General features: G+C 41.3%; 1 protein-coding gene across 1 annotated transcript; it reads right to left on the bottom strand.

Annotated features, from left to right (window-relative positions):
* Positions 1-15,023: 15,023 nt before the first annotated feature.
* Positions 15,024-16,207, bottom strand: LOC110686885. Its single transcript, XM_021863496.1, has 2 exons — positions 15,802-16,207; positions 15,024-15,145 (listed from the first exon to the last, which is right to left on the bottom strand). Exons 1-2 carry the CDS (start codon positions 16,205-16,207, stop codon positions 15,024-15,026), a joined length of 528 nt encoding a protein of 175 aa, XP_021719188.1.
* Positions 16,208-16,441: the final 234 nt, after the last annotated feature.

Here is a 16,441-nt window from a genome sequence, read left to right as displayed (position 1 = left end):
TATGGTGTCATTCTATGCTTGAAGAATTCCACCGATAATGCCTTCCATGCTTGAGGAAAGCCGATTTGGCGGTTTTCTATACTTGAAGAAAAATCCACCGGATAATACTTTCCATGCTTGAGGAAAGTCGAAAGATGATGAGATTGCAAGTCTCTGTGTATCGAGAACCTTGCGCCGTGAAATGATGGTGGTCCGCTTGTCCCCGAATGTGGGCTGTAGATGGTCCGCTTGTCCCCGGACGTGGGCTGTAGATGGTCCGTTTGTCCCCGGACGTGGGCTGTGGATAAGACCTGCAAAAATAAATTTGCCAATGGACTCGTATATACTGTGTTTGACTTGACCACTAACTTGACCAAGTTTGACTTGATGTGACATGACATGTGTATGAATTGTGAGTGTGTGTGTGTGTGTATATGTGTGTGTGCAGACACAAGCAAACGAAGATGCAAAAGCAAAAATTTTCCGTCAATTTTTGTCATGAGTGGAGGGTACCAACTTTCTCCCGAAAAAGAAAGATGTGAAAACTGAACTTTTATTTTCGAACTTCCTTCGATGAAAACTTGGACAAAGTTTTTTGAACTTCCCCAAAATAAAATAATGAAAAGGGAGAGAAGTTTTGAACTTCCTCATTGAGCAAGACGAAATGAATCGCATGGATTGTATGCATGATGCATGTTCTTCGGCCAGGAGGCTGAGGACAATTACATCATGTGACACAATAGATGAATGGACTTAAGTCATGGAGCTAAGCATCATATAAGGTGTAAAGAAGCGATTTTGAATGTCACTTAGGTTTGGAAGCTAAGCACGTATAGTGATTATTGCATAATGAACGTTGCTTAGGTCAAGGCGCTAAGCACAATATGCTTTGTATGATTAAAAATCATTGATATATAAATGTTTCTTAGCACATTATGAGAAACAATGAACATTGCTCAGGAAGCTAAGCAAGTATACAATGTTTCTTCTACTGAATGTTGTCTTTAAATATGATGAAACATGCATAGTAGGGAAACAAGATTTCATGGTAAAGGGTTCCTAAAGAGAAGGATGATATGGATATGGATGTGTGAGTGAAGTGTGTGAATGTGATACTAAGGATGACTGCAAGGGTTATGGCGATGGAAAGAGATGTGAGAAGAGTCAAAGATGATGACTCTTTAGGCTAGGTAGGCTAAATGATGTAGGTTCAAGCCCCCAAGTCTAGCTCTAAATGGGTAGGGGTAAACGTTGGATATTCTTTGACTCGATCATGCATGAATATGAATATTGAATGTGGCCGCACCTCGATGTGAGGTTGCCTACGTATCCGTTAGGAATCAGGCCGAACGTAGCTCTAACCGAACTTTGCACAAGTGTATGTACACCTCAAAGAGGTCTTTCAAGGGTTGTAATGTAGTTAAGTTGATGGTTTAAGGAAGAAAGAGGTAAAAGGCTCAAGACTCGAGAGAAGCCCCCAAGATGTGTAATTGTGAATTTGAAAATTTTGAATTTTGCAAGTTTATTTTCAACACATATTTTTTTTTTTTTGCTTTGAACTTTTTTTTTTCATTCTTTTGAATCAATGTAGGAAATCTCAGATCATGCGGTCCATCACTCACTTAGCATTCATGTTTCTCAGGCACGGTACCGAGCACTCGTTGAGAGACGCAATTTGAGACGTGTTCATATCAAAGTTACTGGAACACTTGCCTTTAGACATTGTTTTATTGTTGCTTTGCTGCTTTCTTTTTTTTTTACTTGCTTTTTGAATGTTATACAATTACACATCTTCCAATCCCAGGGTTAAGTGAATGTGGGTTGAAGAATGAAGGCCAAACATTAGACGAGGCTCAAAATGGTTGATGAAGAAATGGAATGTGATTGAACGGTTAACAGGGAATGACACGGTTGCAAAGGTGCCTCAAGTCATTGGTGTACCTTGGGTTTAGTTCGGTAACTGATTTTTTTTTTATTATTTTTTTATTGAGAATGAATGAATGAATGAAAAATTCTATGATCGAGATGTAAGGGAAAATTGCTCATTTTATTAATGGAAAAGGTGAACGAAACACATGAAACATATAAAAAAATTCAAAGTGGAAAACCTATGCTAGACATGAATGGGGGAATGGAGAAGAATGATAAAGAAATCATGAAATCTTGCACGAAAGATCTGTGTGCCTTTTATTCATTACTTCTTGCCGCCAGGAAGTTTGTTTGCATCCATCAAGTCTTGAATGACGTCCTTCAAATTCCAACATTGCTCCGTAGTGTGGCCCCTTCCTTGATGGTACTTGCAATAGGCATTGGGATTCCATTTGGCACTCCTTTCTTCAGGTTTTGGCTCTGGAAATTGTCCAATAGGTGTGATCAAGCCTTTACTGTAAAGGCGATCAAAGGCCGCATCATAAGTCATTCCTAAAGGAGTGTAAGTTCTTTTCTTCTTGGGCAATGGAGTATCAAGAGCTAACACTTTGTTGAGATCAACTTGACTTATATTGTTGGTAGTATTTTCGTGCTTAGAAGACGAAGAAGAAGGATGGTCGTTCTTCTTGTTTTTCCAAGTGTTATTATTGTAACTACCAACAGTCTTTATTAGCTAATCCTCGATATTGATGCCGATGTTGTATACAGCTTTGAAAGTGTTCAGTGGAAGAAATTTGAGATGTTCCCTATATTTATGAGTCAGATTTTGAATAAAGAGGCGAACCATCTCTCTTTCTTTAGGGGGATCTACTAAGAGTGAAGCTGTTTCCCTCCACTTGTTCAGGTAAGCCGTGAAGCCTTCATTCTCTTTCTGTTTGAGAATGGAGAGTTCACGTTCAGAAGTTTTAGTTTGAATGTTACACTTGTAACGATTCATGAAACTTTCGGTGACATCTTTCCAAGTCGCAGTATGCTTGACATCTAAGGAATAAAACCATTGTTGGAAAGCATGTTCTAAGGAGGGAGGGAACACCGTCGGGAAGAGTGTTACGTCCATTCCCTTAAGAGCCATGGTTGCAGAGAACGCCTTCAAATGGAATATTGGATTTTTCAGTAGGCTTGAACTTTGGAATATCAGCAGTGGAGAACTTTTCAGGGAGTTTGTCCTTCACATCCAAAGGAGTGGGAGGTCGTTCCACATAAGTGAAATCCTCAGAAATCTTACTCATTTGTTCCTTCAGTTTGTCAAGGGTGGAAACAGTGACCTTGTTTTGTTCCATGGTATTGACCCTAGTGGTAAGGGTTTGCATCATGGAAGACAGTGCCTCAATGGATTTGTTGATGTTCTCAATGTCTTCTTTAGTGGCCATTGAAAGGTGATGATTAACGGAGATGGCAAAGTTCTCTTTGAACGCCTATTAGATATGAGAGATTGTTGCGGTAATGGCTCGAACCGTATTGATCTATCCCTGTTCCTTGACCAAGTATTGTGAAATAAAATAATTCACTTAATTGTTTGACTCATTGCTCAAGATAGGAAAGGAAGGAAAAAAAAATAGACATCTGAAAACAGGTGAGAAAACTCCACTCATTTTTTATTATGACGAAAAAAGGGTGCATGGACCTAATATACGATAAAAAACGACCTGGTGCACGACTCGAGTCAGAACATAAAGAAAGTGTGTGGACTATACTTGACTTGTGAGTGACTAAGTGATGTTATAAGACTCGTGGTATGATCGTATGGCTAGACATGCGAACAATAACCAAAATGACTGACGCGAGGACCAAATTAACACGGAAGACTTGACTGACGCTTCCTTTTTTTTTTTTTTTTTTTTGGAAATTCCACCGTGTCACGGTGGAAATTTGCCGTGACACGGTAGAGTTTCCCGTGGCGCGGCAGCCCCCTCTTTTTTTTTTTCTTTTGCAGGTCCACCGCGCCACGGTGGACCGTGCCGTGACACGGTGGACAGTCCCGTGTCGAGGCAACCATTCCCGTGCCACGGTGGATGCTGACGTGGCACGGGAAATTTTTTTTTTTGCAGGTCCACCGTGCCACGGTGGACTGTGCCGTGACACGGTGGATAGTCCCGTGTCGCGGCAACCATTCCCGTGCCACGGTGGATGCTGACGTGGCACGGGAAATTTTTTTTTTGTTGCAGGTCCACCGCGCCACGGTGGACTGTGCCGTGACACGGTGGAAAGTCAGTGTCGCGGCAACCATTCTCGTGCCACGGTGGATGTTGACTTGGCACGGGAATTTTTTTTTTTGCAGGTCCATCGTGCCACGGTGGACTGTGCCGTGACACGGTGGACAGTCCCGTGTCGCGGCAACCATTCCCGTGCCACGGTGGATGCTGACGTGGCACGAGAATTTTTTTATTTTTTTTTTTAAAAAAAAAATCTATAAATTCTACTTGTTTATTTTTAAAGGGAGGATACCATCCGACTTACTCCGAAAAAAAAAACGACACAAAAACAAGACTTCCCTAAAATACGGTAAAAAAAGTGGTGCATGACTTAAAGCAAAAAAGTGTGTGAACACGACATGTGAGTGATTAAGTGAGGTTATAGACGCGTGTTTTAAACGTATAGCTAGACATGACACCAAACTGGACACAACATTCGCACAAAAATCGAAAAAAAAGACTGACATGACACTTTCCTGGGCACCGTGTCACAGTGCAGACTATCGTGACAGGGTGCAGTATGCCGTCAGACGGAAGACAGCCCCGTGTGACGACACTGTTCACCGTGGCGCGGCAAAACATGCCGTGACACGGTGCACAGTTCCAGGTCAGTTTTGTGATTTTTCCAGATTTTAACCGATTTTAGATCTGTACTAATTACTATGTGAGAATAAAAACCCTCGGTCATGGGTTAAACAAAAGAGCAAACACATGAAGGTTAGCACCAAACAACCACATAGCATTTAGGCACGATGATGTAAAAAAGTTCGCAACCTAGAGTCAAGATCTATGTTCAACTATTGGTCAAGCTTTGGGTGTCAAAAGGGTACCATGGTTAAGAGTTTTGACGTGTTAGCAAGGCAGCCTCTCTTGAGGGTGTATGCCAACGGGCGGCTCCGCGAGTTCATGATGAAATCGAACTCGACTCCATGGTTTGGGTGGATTTAATAACTCGGATGAACCCTTATTGCCATGAGCGTTTTTGGGTTGATAGAGCTTAAATCCCACAGGGCTAAGACGTATGTAGAACACATACGTTTTTTTGCGAAAAATCGAAGGAAGTCGAATGTGAGGAAAGAAAATAAGCCACCGGACTGATTTTAGGACTGCCGTGACACGGAAAAAATTCCTGTGTCACGGTACTGTGCACCGTCAGACGGTGCAATGTACCGTGACACAGCAGATTCTGTCGTGGCATGGAAGTCAGAAGATCTGACTAGTGCCCTGTTTTCCTTCGCGCGCAACCAAGTTATCAAATTTTTCCTACGGGACAGACCTGAATGCGATGTTAAAACGTATATGCAGATGCAAAACTGCCAAATTAATCACAGTAATATTTTTTCAAGAATCTTTCAAGTCTCATCCACTCTTCTTAATTAAATACCGATCACTCAAATCGATAAATAATTAAGAATCCTCCCTAGTGGAGTCGCCAAATTGTAGGCGTCGCTCGAAGTGCGCCTACGTTAAAAGCATGTTGTGAATATGCTTGGCATTCATAGGAAGTGGGAATTGACATTACGATTATGGACAACAATTAGGGACAAATAAAGTAGGGAGCCGCCAACAAGTTTTTAAGGAACTTGTAAACCGTTCACGGATCATTTAAGGCAACCACGAATAAAGGGACAACGATAGGCAACAACGATTGACCCGTGAAGGTTACACCCCATTCATAATCCATGAGATTACTAACTCCATATGGTTCGGAACCACCAAATGAGGATCTGGGATGATGGTACGAAGTGAGTCATGGAGTCACATTCTCCCGTATTGGCCTCTACTCGATTCTTATAGTGAAAAGCATTCCTGCGATCTCAAAGGCATACAAACAATAATTCAATTCGCTCCAAACTATTATTTAACTAAATTGGTTTAATAGTATTGCACACATAATTCTAAAATATTGGTGATCACTTCAATTAATAATAAGATTAAAAGGAACCTAAACCGGTTGTCCAAATTATCTTATTAGGCGTGATTTTCAATTACATATTCCCTTTAAACATGCAATATGGTGATCATAATAAAAATAGTAGAACAACATTAATATTAAAACCAAATTAATCACAATTCCAACAACATAAAATCGTTAGAAAAATAATAAAAATAAAAGGATTATGATCCTTACTTTGATTCTGTTTGTTTGCAACTACAAAATAATAAACGAGTTAGTAACTTCAAGGAAATAATAAAGCAATGATTAAATTAAATTAAATAAAGTAAAGTTTATTTTGAGGCCAAACCCTCAAACAATTCTACCTTTCACGCCTTGGCTTAAGGATAGAACCACGAGTAAAGTATGGACTCCTTTGAGTACTTGAAGAAGGAATTTTGAAGTGAAAAGGGTAGGCTAGTGTTTAGGCTAAAGCATAGAAGACGGAAAATAAAATTAGAGAATTACTCGGTGCCCCGTTCATCAGAAATGAGGGGGTATTTATAGGGAAAATGTGTTGAGGGAGCACACGGAACCCTAAAATGATAAAAAATCTAAAAAAGTATCCCGTGACACGGTCAAACTGTACCATGACACGGGAAGCTCCACCGTCAGACGGTACACTTTCCCGTGACATGGTACATTTTTGGTGTGATGCGGGAAATTTTCAGAAAACGGGATAAAAAACTCGGAAAAGATATGGAATGTCCTGTGTCACGGCAGAACTCCCGTGTCACGGGAAATCCCACCGTCAAACGGAAAGGATTCCCGTGACACGGTAGGTACCTGCCGTGGCGCGGGAAATTCCAGCCTGTTTTTCCGTCTAAATACATTTTTAACCCTAATTTCCTTCGGCATTTTAAGTGTCGATTGATAATTTCGGGCCTTTTCTGACTTTTTATTATTCGGGCTAAAATAAGAAAATAATTAAATTAAAATAAATAATAAAACAATAAAATAAAAAAGGCTTGGGCTAAAAATTAATTAATAAGTTTAGGCTGAAATTAAAACTATGCTTTTACCAAACATCAAGACTAATTCATGGACTGTTCAAAAATATGAATTTAACAAAATATGATTTTTTAAGCACACTCGGGATTAAATACTAAACCCGACCAATAGTGGCGGTGAAAGGTTGTTCATCATCGGGTTTGGTTTTGGGGATACATTTTTAGGTGTCTACATGACCAAAGGGTCATCATGCGGCCGTCGGACTTTGCCTCTGTCCTGCTCAGTGATGACAACTTTAGGGAAGGTGGATGTGCCTACCCCCTTTCCTTCCTCAACAGAGTTGACCATTTTCCTCAGATGGTCCTTGGTGTCCCGAATGGTCGGGCTACCACCGGCAAAGCCACCTGCTATGGTGTATACCGGATCTTCATCAGTTTCGGCACTCACATCAGGCTGGGGAGTCGTTTTCTTAGACTGCCCCGGATTTACCTTTGAAGTCACTTTGGACTTCACATAGGACTTTAGCTGTCCTTTGTCGGCCAGACGGTCGAGCTCCCGCTTGAGACTGAAGCAGTCGTTCGTGTCATGGCCGATATCCTCATGGACATGGCAATGCTTGTTCTTGTTCCGATTTTCAGCGGAACCTTTCATAGGAGTCGGCTTCTCCATAGTCAGCCGATCCTTAATTTCCAAGAGAATGGAGCAGCAGTCCTTGTGGAATTCGTACCTTGGGACGTACGGTTTCCATTCTTTTTTCTTCTTCTGGGCCGGTTGATCAGAGTTATCAATGGCCCAGACTTGTTTTTTCTTTTTGCTCTCTTCTGGCTTAGGAGCCGGCTAATTAGGCCGACTCTTTTTCTGTCGGTCGGACTTCTTATGGTCTGACTGCTTATTGGTGGAGCAGAGTTCGGTCGCCTGTATATAGGCTTCCGCCTCCCGCAAGGCTCCTTGCAGAGTAAAGATTTGTTTGCGGACGAGTTCGTACTTAAAAGTAAACCCGTCCTTCAGACCCTTAAAGAAGTCTGTGAAAGCGACCTCATCAGACACCCCATGAATCTAGATTCGGACCAGATTGAACTGCCCGACATAGGAACACAAGCCCTCTCTATCTCCCTGTTGTACATTGCCCAAGTCAAGACTTGTCTTTTTGGCAGGAATGTTCATAGAGAAGTTTGAAGCAAACAAGAACGCAAGCGTCTTGAAGCTATTTATGTAACCAGCCGACAGATTGCCAAACCACTGCTGGGCTATGCCCTTCAGGGTGGCTGGAAAGCAACGACACCATGCGGCATCATCCAACCCCTATAAATACATGAGGTGGGTGTATGCTAGCAGGTGGTCTTCTGGATTGGAGGTCCCGTCATAGGCTCCAACTAGAACGTTTTTAACTTTAGCCGGCTGTACGGCTTCAGTTATTTCCCTGGAGAAAGAAGAAGGTTGATCTCCAAGGTGTTGCAGCCTAAGCTGCCAGTCCGTCGGCTGATAGCCGTATGCCGCCAGTCCTCCAAAGAGGGCAGGCTGCATGTAAGGTAAAACCGGCGCCTGGTACAATGGTTGAGCCATGTACTTGGCCGACTGGATCATATGAGGGCCAAACTGAACCCTAGGGCTGCTCGCTGGGGTCTCATGTACAGACTGGGAACACCGTACAGAGGTATTCCGAAAGCTATCATGATAAGTCGACGTTGAAGCTGACTCTGATAGCTGGGTCTCCTTCTGCTCAATGTATTGCCGAGCATCAGAGAATGTTTTCTTGCTACCATCCGGCTGTATGTGCCGGATGACTTTTCTTGTGCCCGTTTCTGGGAAACGGAGCCTAGTAAGGTCAAATTGGGGCCGAGTCTTCTCAGGGTGAGGAGTCGGTTGTCGGTCCCTGACCGACTTCTGTTTGCCAGCTTGGGCTGGCTTCTTGGCCGACTGCTCCTTTCTAGGAGTAGGCGACTTCTTGGAGGCGAGTTGTTTGATTTCACCCCTGAGACTGCTCAAGAGTCTCATGAGTTCATCTCGAGTGACGGGAGTCGATCCTGCCGCCTGGGAAGGATCACCTGGCCGCCCCGAGAGCTTCTTTGGCTGACCAGCAGTTTTGCTTGGCCCTGCCTGATCAGCGTGACGCTCCCACTTTTCCTTGCTGCGGATGCGTCTAGAGATGAGGGATCCATTTGGGTCCACATAGGTTTCGACATCAGCGTCGTCACCCGAGTCATGGTCCGTCTGGACCAGTATGTCTTCTGGAGGCCGATTAGCCTCTGGATTAGGTGCAGGGACTTGTGAAGCCATTTCAGAGGTACTCTCCCCAAAAAAGGCGCCAAATGTTTTGGGGGTTTTTGTCCCTTGGGAGAGTTACAACACTGAAACTTGGTTTAGCAACGGACGCCTGTACCTGCAAAGCTAACGGACCGCCGGATGGTCGGTGGTCCGCCTCCGAAGACTAAGTTAGTAAAAGTTCGGTAATAAAATGTGCGGAAGTAAAGTTATCTGCTCGGATTCCAAGCTCAGGTAAAGTGTTGTCTGTTCCTTGAAAACGACAACTCTATAATAAATGCGTGTATCTCCGTCTCTCATAAATGTAAGAATGTCCCTAATTATAGGGTCCTTTTTGGAAAGTGTGCCCTCCCTAGGATCTGGTGACCTAGGGATTAGGGCACGCCGTTTTTAAGGGCCCCTTGGGATTTGGGCCTTGAAAGCCGCCATTCCCTGGGGGCAATATCAGCTCGACACGTATCACCATTTGGAAGGTCCACGTAGGCGCCCCTTCCATTGACATGTGTCATGCTCTGATTGGGCCACTTGGCAGGTTATAAAATACCCAAATCAGAAAGCACCTTAAAACTCAGTATTTGATGAAATTACCCTGTATAGGTATAGAATTCACCAAAGGCTTGGATTGAATCCTATAAATTTTTTATTAAGTTAGAAATAAACCTAAGACTTACAAACAAAGGAATAATGTCTTGTAAGATAGCTACGACAAATCCAAATTCCGAATGATGGTTAGAGGCCATGAAAATCCGAAATAGACTCCATGTTTGAAAATCATGTTCGAAACTCGATTAATTTGCATGAAGGATGAAAGATCCATCAATTGCAAATAAGTTTTCAAGGAGAAAACTAACAAATGTGGAAATGAATATGTACACATAGCTAGATTGGTTGAAAAGGATATAATTAATTTCAAGGAGTTGATTTTAATATTCACCAATCGGAATGCTTAAGTCTTTTCGTGATTAATCTAGCAAAATTGCACATATGAAATATGGCAAAATAAATACCAAAACCGCCTTCCCAAAATAGGATCTTGGAAGTGACTATGGAATAGTCTAAGGGTTTTGAAAATCTAAACAATGCTAGATTTGAAAGCAAGCACATGGAATCCGTCATGGGATTAAAGGAAGCATTGCATGAAGGAATTGGAACGTGTTTTCTCATAAAGTTAATAAGAGGATTGACTTATGGAGAAACATAGAAATTCTCATAAAGTTAATAACTCTATTGTGAAACAACTGTCAAATGCTAAATGCTTAGATTTGAAAGTATTTTCGACAATGGACCAAGCTAAAGACGATACTTAGTACATGTTGGGAATTAAGTTCTATGGTATAGACTTAATTAAATGTTTAAATGAGTAAAGGAATTTACCATGTTAAACATGAAGGACTTTGAAAGGCTTTCGACCCATATATGTATGAAGCTAATTAAATGTTTGAACTAAGTATAAGCTAGGCTAAATACTAAGTCAACCAAGAAAGACTCTAGTAAGAGACTTTCAACCATATCACATAGCGAACATTTTGGCAAGACTCAGTGTAACTGAATGAGCTAAATGTCACATGGATGGAATAAAATTGAGAATCATTCTAGAATTAAATCCATCATGTAAAGCTATGATATGGAATCATCAGACAACTTACTTGCTTAGAGCATGTGAAGTACGTATATAATACCAGTCGACATTAATCTAAGTATTAGATCATTATATTATAGTCAAGAACATCCATAGCACTTAAATAAGTAGTTGGATGAGTTCTTGACGCATGGAAACAAATACAACTTTAGTTTTGATGTTGCAAGCACAAACCTTAACAAGGATTAGATCCTTATCAAGGAAGCCATTTATAAGCACGAGGCAAGAAGTGTTGTGGCTTGAGAATGGTAACATGGATATGCATCCATGTATAATGTGCGGAAATTTAAGATAAATTTCCATGATCGTAAGTGATTTGAGTATTCCAAATCATTGTGAGTCGTTTGGAGTGAAATCCATGCTAGGCATCATCGGAGAGTCTACTAAAACATATGTTGAGAATATTGTTGCCTTAAAGGCAATAATAAGATAGATGTTAAATGGAAAAGTTCGTTGTTGAACATTGATGATTGTAGGTTATCAAGTAGAAGGTCTCAAATCATGAAAATGAGTGGGAGCCATTGCTTGGACAATAAATCCTGAATCACATGTAATCCATTAACACTCTCAAAATTTTATCATCTTATTATGGAAATGGTGGATAATGAAGATGCTAAGGTTTTCAAAGTAATTATAACTAAACCTATGCAATAAGTGAACGACAACATTCATAATTGCATGAAAGAAATCAAGCATATCAAATATGAGTGTGATTTCTATGAATGTTTTATGAAGAGTACTACTCTTAAAACATTTGGGAAAAACCATTTATCATAAGATGAAACATTGTGAAGTTTCATAGTGGAATAAAATATTTCTAAATATTCCACAAAACTATTTAATTGTGGTTTAGAATTAAATAATGAGTCCATTCGATTTTAATAAATATTCAAAATAGGGTATCAAGTCAATGGCTTGGATAAAGAAACACCTATTAAGTGAACATTGAATATTTTAATCGAAAATTATCCCTAATCAAGGTCATATTTTTTGTGGACGATTAATGACCATTAGAGATTAGTGTGTAGTATGATTTATAGCACCGTTTGTTGTGCTATGAGGATATAAATCATTTGCACAGGTATTGGTTTAGAACCATACTGGATCGACCTATGAGAATATTTTAAGAGATTTAAAATCGTCATAAGTATTTTTCTCATTATTACTATCGGAACTCTTTTTCCTTGACCATGAGTAGTGGGAGGCCTCTTGTTTGAGTACTAGTCCGCTTTGGTATCCGCCAAACGTCTGCCGTAACAGGGGATTATAACGACAGGTATTGGGCGCCTAGGTCCTCTTAGTAAGAGAAGCTACATTACAAGACTGGAAATGTCCTCCTACTAACAATAGGGAACATGTCTTGTTGTTTACAAGGCCTCTCAAAGAGCGAGACTGTGACAATGCAGGGCTGTGCTAAGATGGATTTTAGAAATCATCTGCTTATTGACAGTCAAACTCGGATTTCGAGAAACTTTTCTGGACGTAACAGAGATGACGAGTAATCTTACTCTGTAGTGCATGAAGAGACATAGGAAAGGGGCTATACACTATATGCACACTCGTCCGAAAAGGACAAGTGGGAGATTGAAAGGAATGGTGTCCTTCGAACAAATGTATTATTCTAATAGCGGGTTCAGAATTATTAAAAAGCTAATATATTCAGTAAGGTCAAGTGATCGGAATGCCTGGGTGGAGGCCGCTTCCGATCAGTAATATTAATATAATTAATATTACAGCTTAATCTTGACTAAACCCTTCGGGTCACACCCAAGCAAAATATACGAACCGACTCGACGAATTAATTTGGAAGAAATTAATTCGTCGCCCGAGTGTTAAATATTTAGACGTCGGAAATTCGAGCTTAGAGCGTCGAAATCGAACGTCCGAATTCGAGTCAAAAATAATAATAAGACGAGACGGCAAATTAGTAATAAATCAACAATGACCAAAATACCCCTAGCATCGGAATCCCGAGTGCTAGGGGATTAGCCGAGCTAGCAGCACGCACCATGTGCGAGACATGCTAGCAAGGCGTGGCTAGCAGCCCGCACCATGTGCGAGGCATGCTAGCACAGCACGGCCAGCAGCCCGCAAGCAGTGCGTGGCTAGCTAGCAGCGCCCTCGGCATCAGCAGCCCGCACTGATGTGTGTGGGCGTGCTGGGCCGAGTTGGCAGTAGCTAGCAGCCCGCACGGTGTGAGGCTAGCTGGGTCGTGGGCCTAGGTCGGGTAGAAAGGGGAAGCTAGTAAGTATGCTTGCTTTTTGGTGTGGACAAGTGTCACAAGGAGAGGAAGGAGTGGGGAGCAAGTATGGTCCCCTCCTCTCCAAGTGGTCCATACTCCTCTTTACATATGACTAGGACACTTGTTTATTTATTACTTGCTTATATATTTAATTTAATTTAGCTTTAAATTAATTTGTGGAATTTCATGAATCCCACATTAATGGGATAGAAATTCCCACTCATACTTTCCTCTATAAATAGCAACCTTGGGATTTGGAGTAAAGTGCTTGAGTGGGAGTTAGAAAGAGCATTCCATATTTTGGAAAAACTCTTAAACTCCATTAACACTTGGGTTTTGGTCGGACCTTGCTATCTCCAAGGTAGCGGACCTAAAAAGTCGTGTTCGTCCTTTGTGGGTGGATATCGTTGGAGGCACGGCATTTGCGGTGCTCAAGGCTTTCAAGTAAGAGCCCGTTTTGAGAGGGCGAAGCTCGCTTTAAGGGTATGATTCGTTCTTCCTTTTCTTGTGTTTACTTATTTATGCTTTATGGTTTTATTAATTACGAGTGGTTCCTTGGGTCGGGGTTGTTTCCGCGGTGAGTCGGACTCACCAAACCCCAACAAAAACGGAGTCTTGAGAGGTCGATCTGGGTTCGAGCCTTCTCCTTGAAGCAGGGTGAGGAGTCGGCTGACGGTCCTTGACCGACTTTTGCGTTCTAGGCTGTGCTGGTTTCTTGGCCGACTGTTCCTTTCTAGGAAATGTCAACCGCTTGGTGATCAAATCTTTAATTTCACCCGTGAAGCTTCTCATGAATTTCATGAGCTCATCTCGGGTGACTGGGGCTGATCTTGCCGCCTGGGATAGATCAGCCGGCTACCGAGAGGGCTTACTTGACTAATCAGGAGGCCTGCTTGGACTCCCCTGGTTAGCATTGCACTCTCGCCTGTCTTTATGACGGATGTGCTTAGAGATGAGGGACCCATCATGGGCCACATAGGTTTCGATGTCTCCATAATCACCTGAGTCATGGTCCGACTAGACCAACACTTCATCCGGAGACTAATTGGTCTCTGGAGGCGCCATGGGTTGATCTTGTGAAGACATCTTAGAGGTACTCTCCCCACATACGGAGCCAAATGTTTCAGGGGTTTTTGTGTCCTTTGGGTGAGTTACAACTCAAATACTGGATTCGACGAGGACGCATGTACCTGCAAAACGAATGGAGCTCCGAATGGTCGGAGGTCCGCCTCCAAAGATTAATTAAGTTAGTACGGAATTGGAGTAAAACTTGCGGAAAGTAAGTTATCTGCTTAGATTCCGAGCCTAGATGTTCTCTATTTTTGAGAGCAATAAATGCCTTAGTGATTAAGACGTAAAGTTCTAGGTGTCAAAATTGTCCCAATTATTAGGAGAATCTCCCTATTTATAGGTTCCTAGAAAAATTTGGCCTACCCTTGGGTTTGATGACCTAGGGATTAGGGCAGTGCCGTTTTGCGGCGCCTCTTGGGATTTAGGCCTTGAAGGCCGCCATTCTTAGGGGGCATATAATAGTGACACGTGTTGCCCATCTAGGGAGTCCATTTGGGCACCTGCTAGAATAAACACGTGTCATTCTATAATTGGTCCACTTGGGGGTATTAAATATCCCAAATCACCAATACTAGGAAGGTTTCATTAGAGAGGAAGAAGCCAACCCATCCTCAAGCTTCCTACCATCTTCCTGAAAGGGCACAGGAAGCAAGGACAGGGAAAATCACTAAATAAGCAACAACTTCTTATCAATGACAAGAAATCTACAAGTGACAGAAAAAATTATATCCCTAAAAGCTATGTCTATAGGCTTGTAATCTCCTGTGAACATTAAAGAATTCATCTGAATCCAAATGCAGTGAACAATCTCTACAAAGAACATTAACAACAGTCTGCCTCTAACAGTAGATCTTCTGATATGCTGTAGAATCCATTGCACTTCAGAAGAGAATCTTTGCTTAACTCTGCAATAACCATGAAGCTGCAAAATTCTATTCCAAATGCTAGCAGAATAATAACAATAAAAAAATAAGTGAGAAACTTTTTTGCAGCATTAGAACAGAAAAAAACACAAAGGGTCACAAGGGATACTCTAAACAAGGATTCTATCTCTAGTAACCAGCCTGTTCCATAATGCTAACCAGGTAAAAAAAAAAAGGCTTTTAGGAGAAGTCCTGTTATTACAGATTAATAACTTCAAAACAACTTTCTCAGCTTGAGGTCTGATATGAGTATATAGCTTCCTGATACTCATTTTTCCATAAAGAGTGATACCAGACCAACCTCCAATACTATCAATTAAAACTCTACAGTGCATAATCTTTTTCAAAACCTAGGAACATTTCTTGGGAACAGGTTCAGATAAAAAATCTCTATTATTAAAATAGTAAGTGTGAATCCACTTAACTCATAGGTTATCAGATAGATTTATGAGAAATATCCCAAAAGACTTTAGTAACATCAGCCTTATTCCAGTCTTCTAAGCATGTCAAATTCCATCCACCATAAGTGTTAGGTAAACACATAAATTTCCAAGAAGCTAAGGCTTTCTTGCTAGGATTACCTTTACCAGTCTACAAAAGGCATCTAAACTTTGAGTCTATTTCCCTCAAGATCTTCTTAGGAAGAATATAGATTTGGGACCAGTAAGCTTGAATACCAAAAAGGACACTTTTGTTCAACTGAAGCCTGCCATCATAAGAGAGGTGCCTAGTAGCCCATTCCTTAATTCTAGCAGTCACTATCTCAACCAAAGGCCTACAGTGGGAGATAGTAACCTTTTTAGAAGAAAGAGGCACATCTAGATACTTGAAAGGAAAAGAACATTTAGCAACCCCCAACACAGACCGAAGATCAGTTTGAACCTGCTTACTAATTCCCCCAAAATACACATCACTTTTATCCAAGTTAGCAGCAGAAGAAAACTTCTGAAAAGCTTGAAAAACCAACTGAATAGAAATAATATTAGCTCTAGATAAAAGAAGCAAGTCATCAGCATACATCATATGAGTAATACCTAACTTTGAACATCTTGGATGAAAATTGAAATCAGGGTTCAAAGTCATCTCCTTTAAGCATCTAGAAAGGTATTCCATTCAAACAACAAAAAGAAAAGGAGACATATTGTCACCTTGTCTCAAACCTCTCTTGGCTGAAAAAGGGACAGTAGGGTACCCATTAATCAAGACAGAGTAAGAAATTGCAGTTACACATCCCATAATCCAAGAAATAAACCTATTTGGAAAGCCTAATTCACCAAGAACAGTTTCCAAGAAACTCCATTCCACAGAGTCATAAGC

The sequence above is a fragment of the Chenopodium quinoa genome, unplaced genomic scaffold (assembly GCF_001683475.1).
Source record: "Chenopodium quinoa cultivar QQ74 unplaced genomic scaffold, ASM168347v1, whole genome shotgun sequence".
Classification (NCBI taxonomy): Eukaryota; Viridiplantae; Streptophyta; class Magnoliopsida; order Caryophyllales; family Amaranthaceae; genus Chenopodium; species Chenopodium quinoa.
The sequence above is the reverse complement of the archived record's forward strand: the minus strand, read 5'-3'. Positions and strand labels throughout refer to the sequence as shown.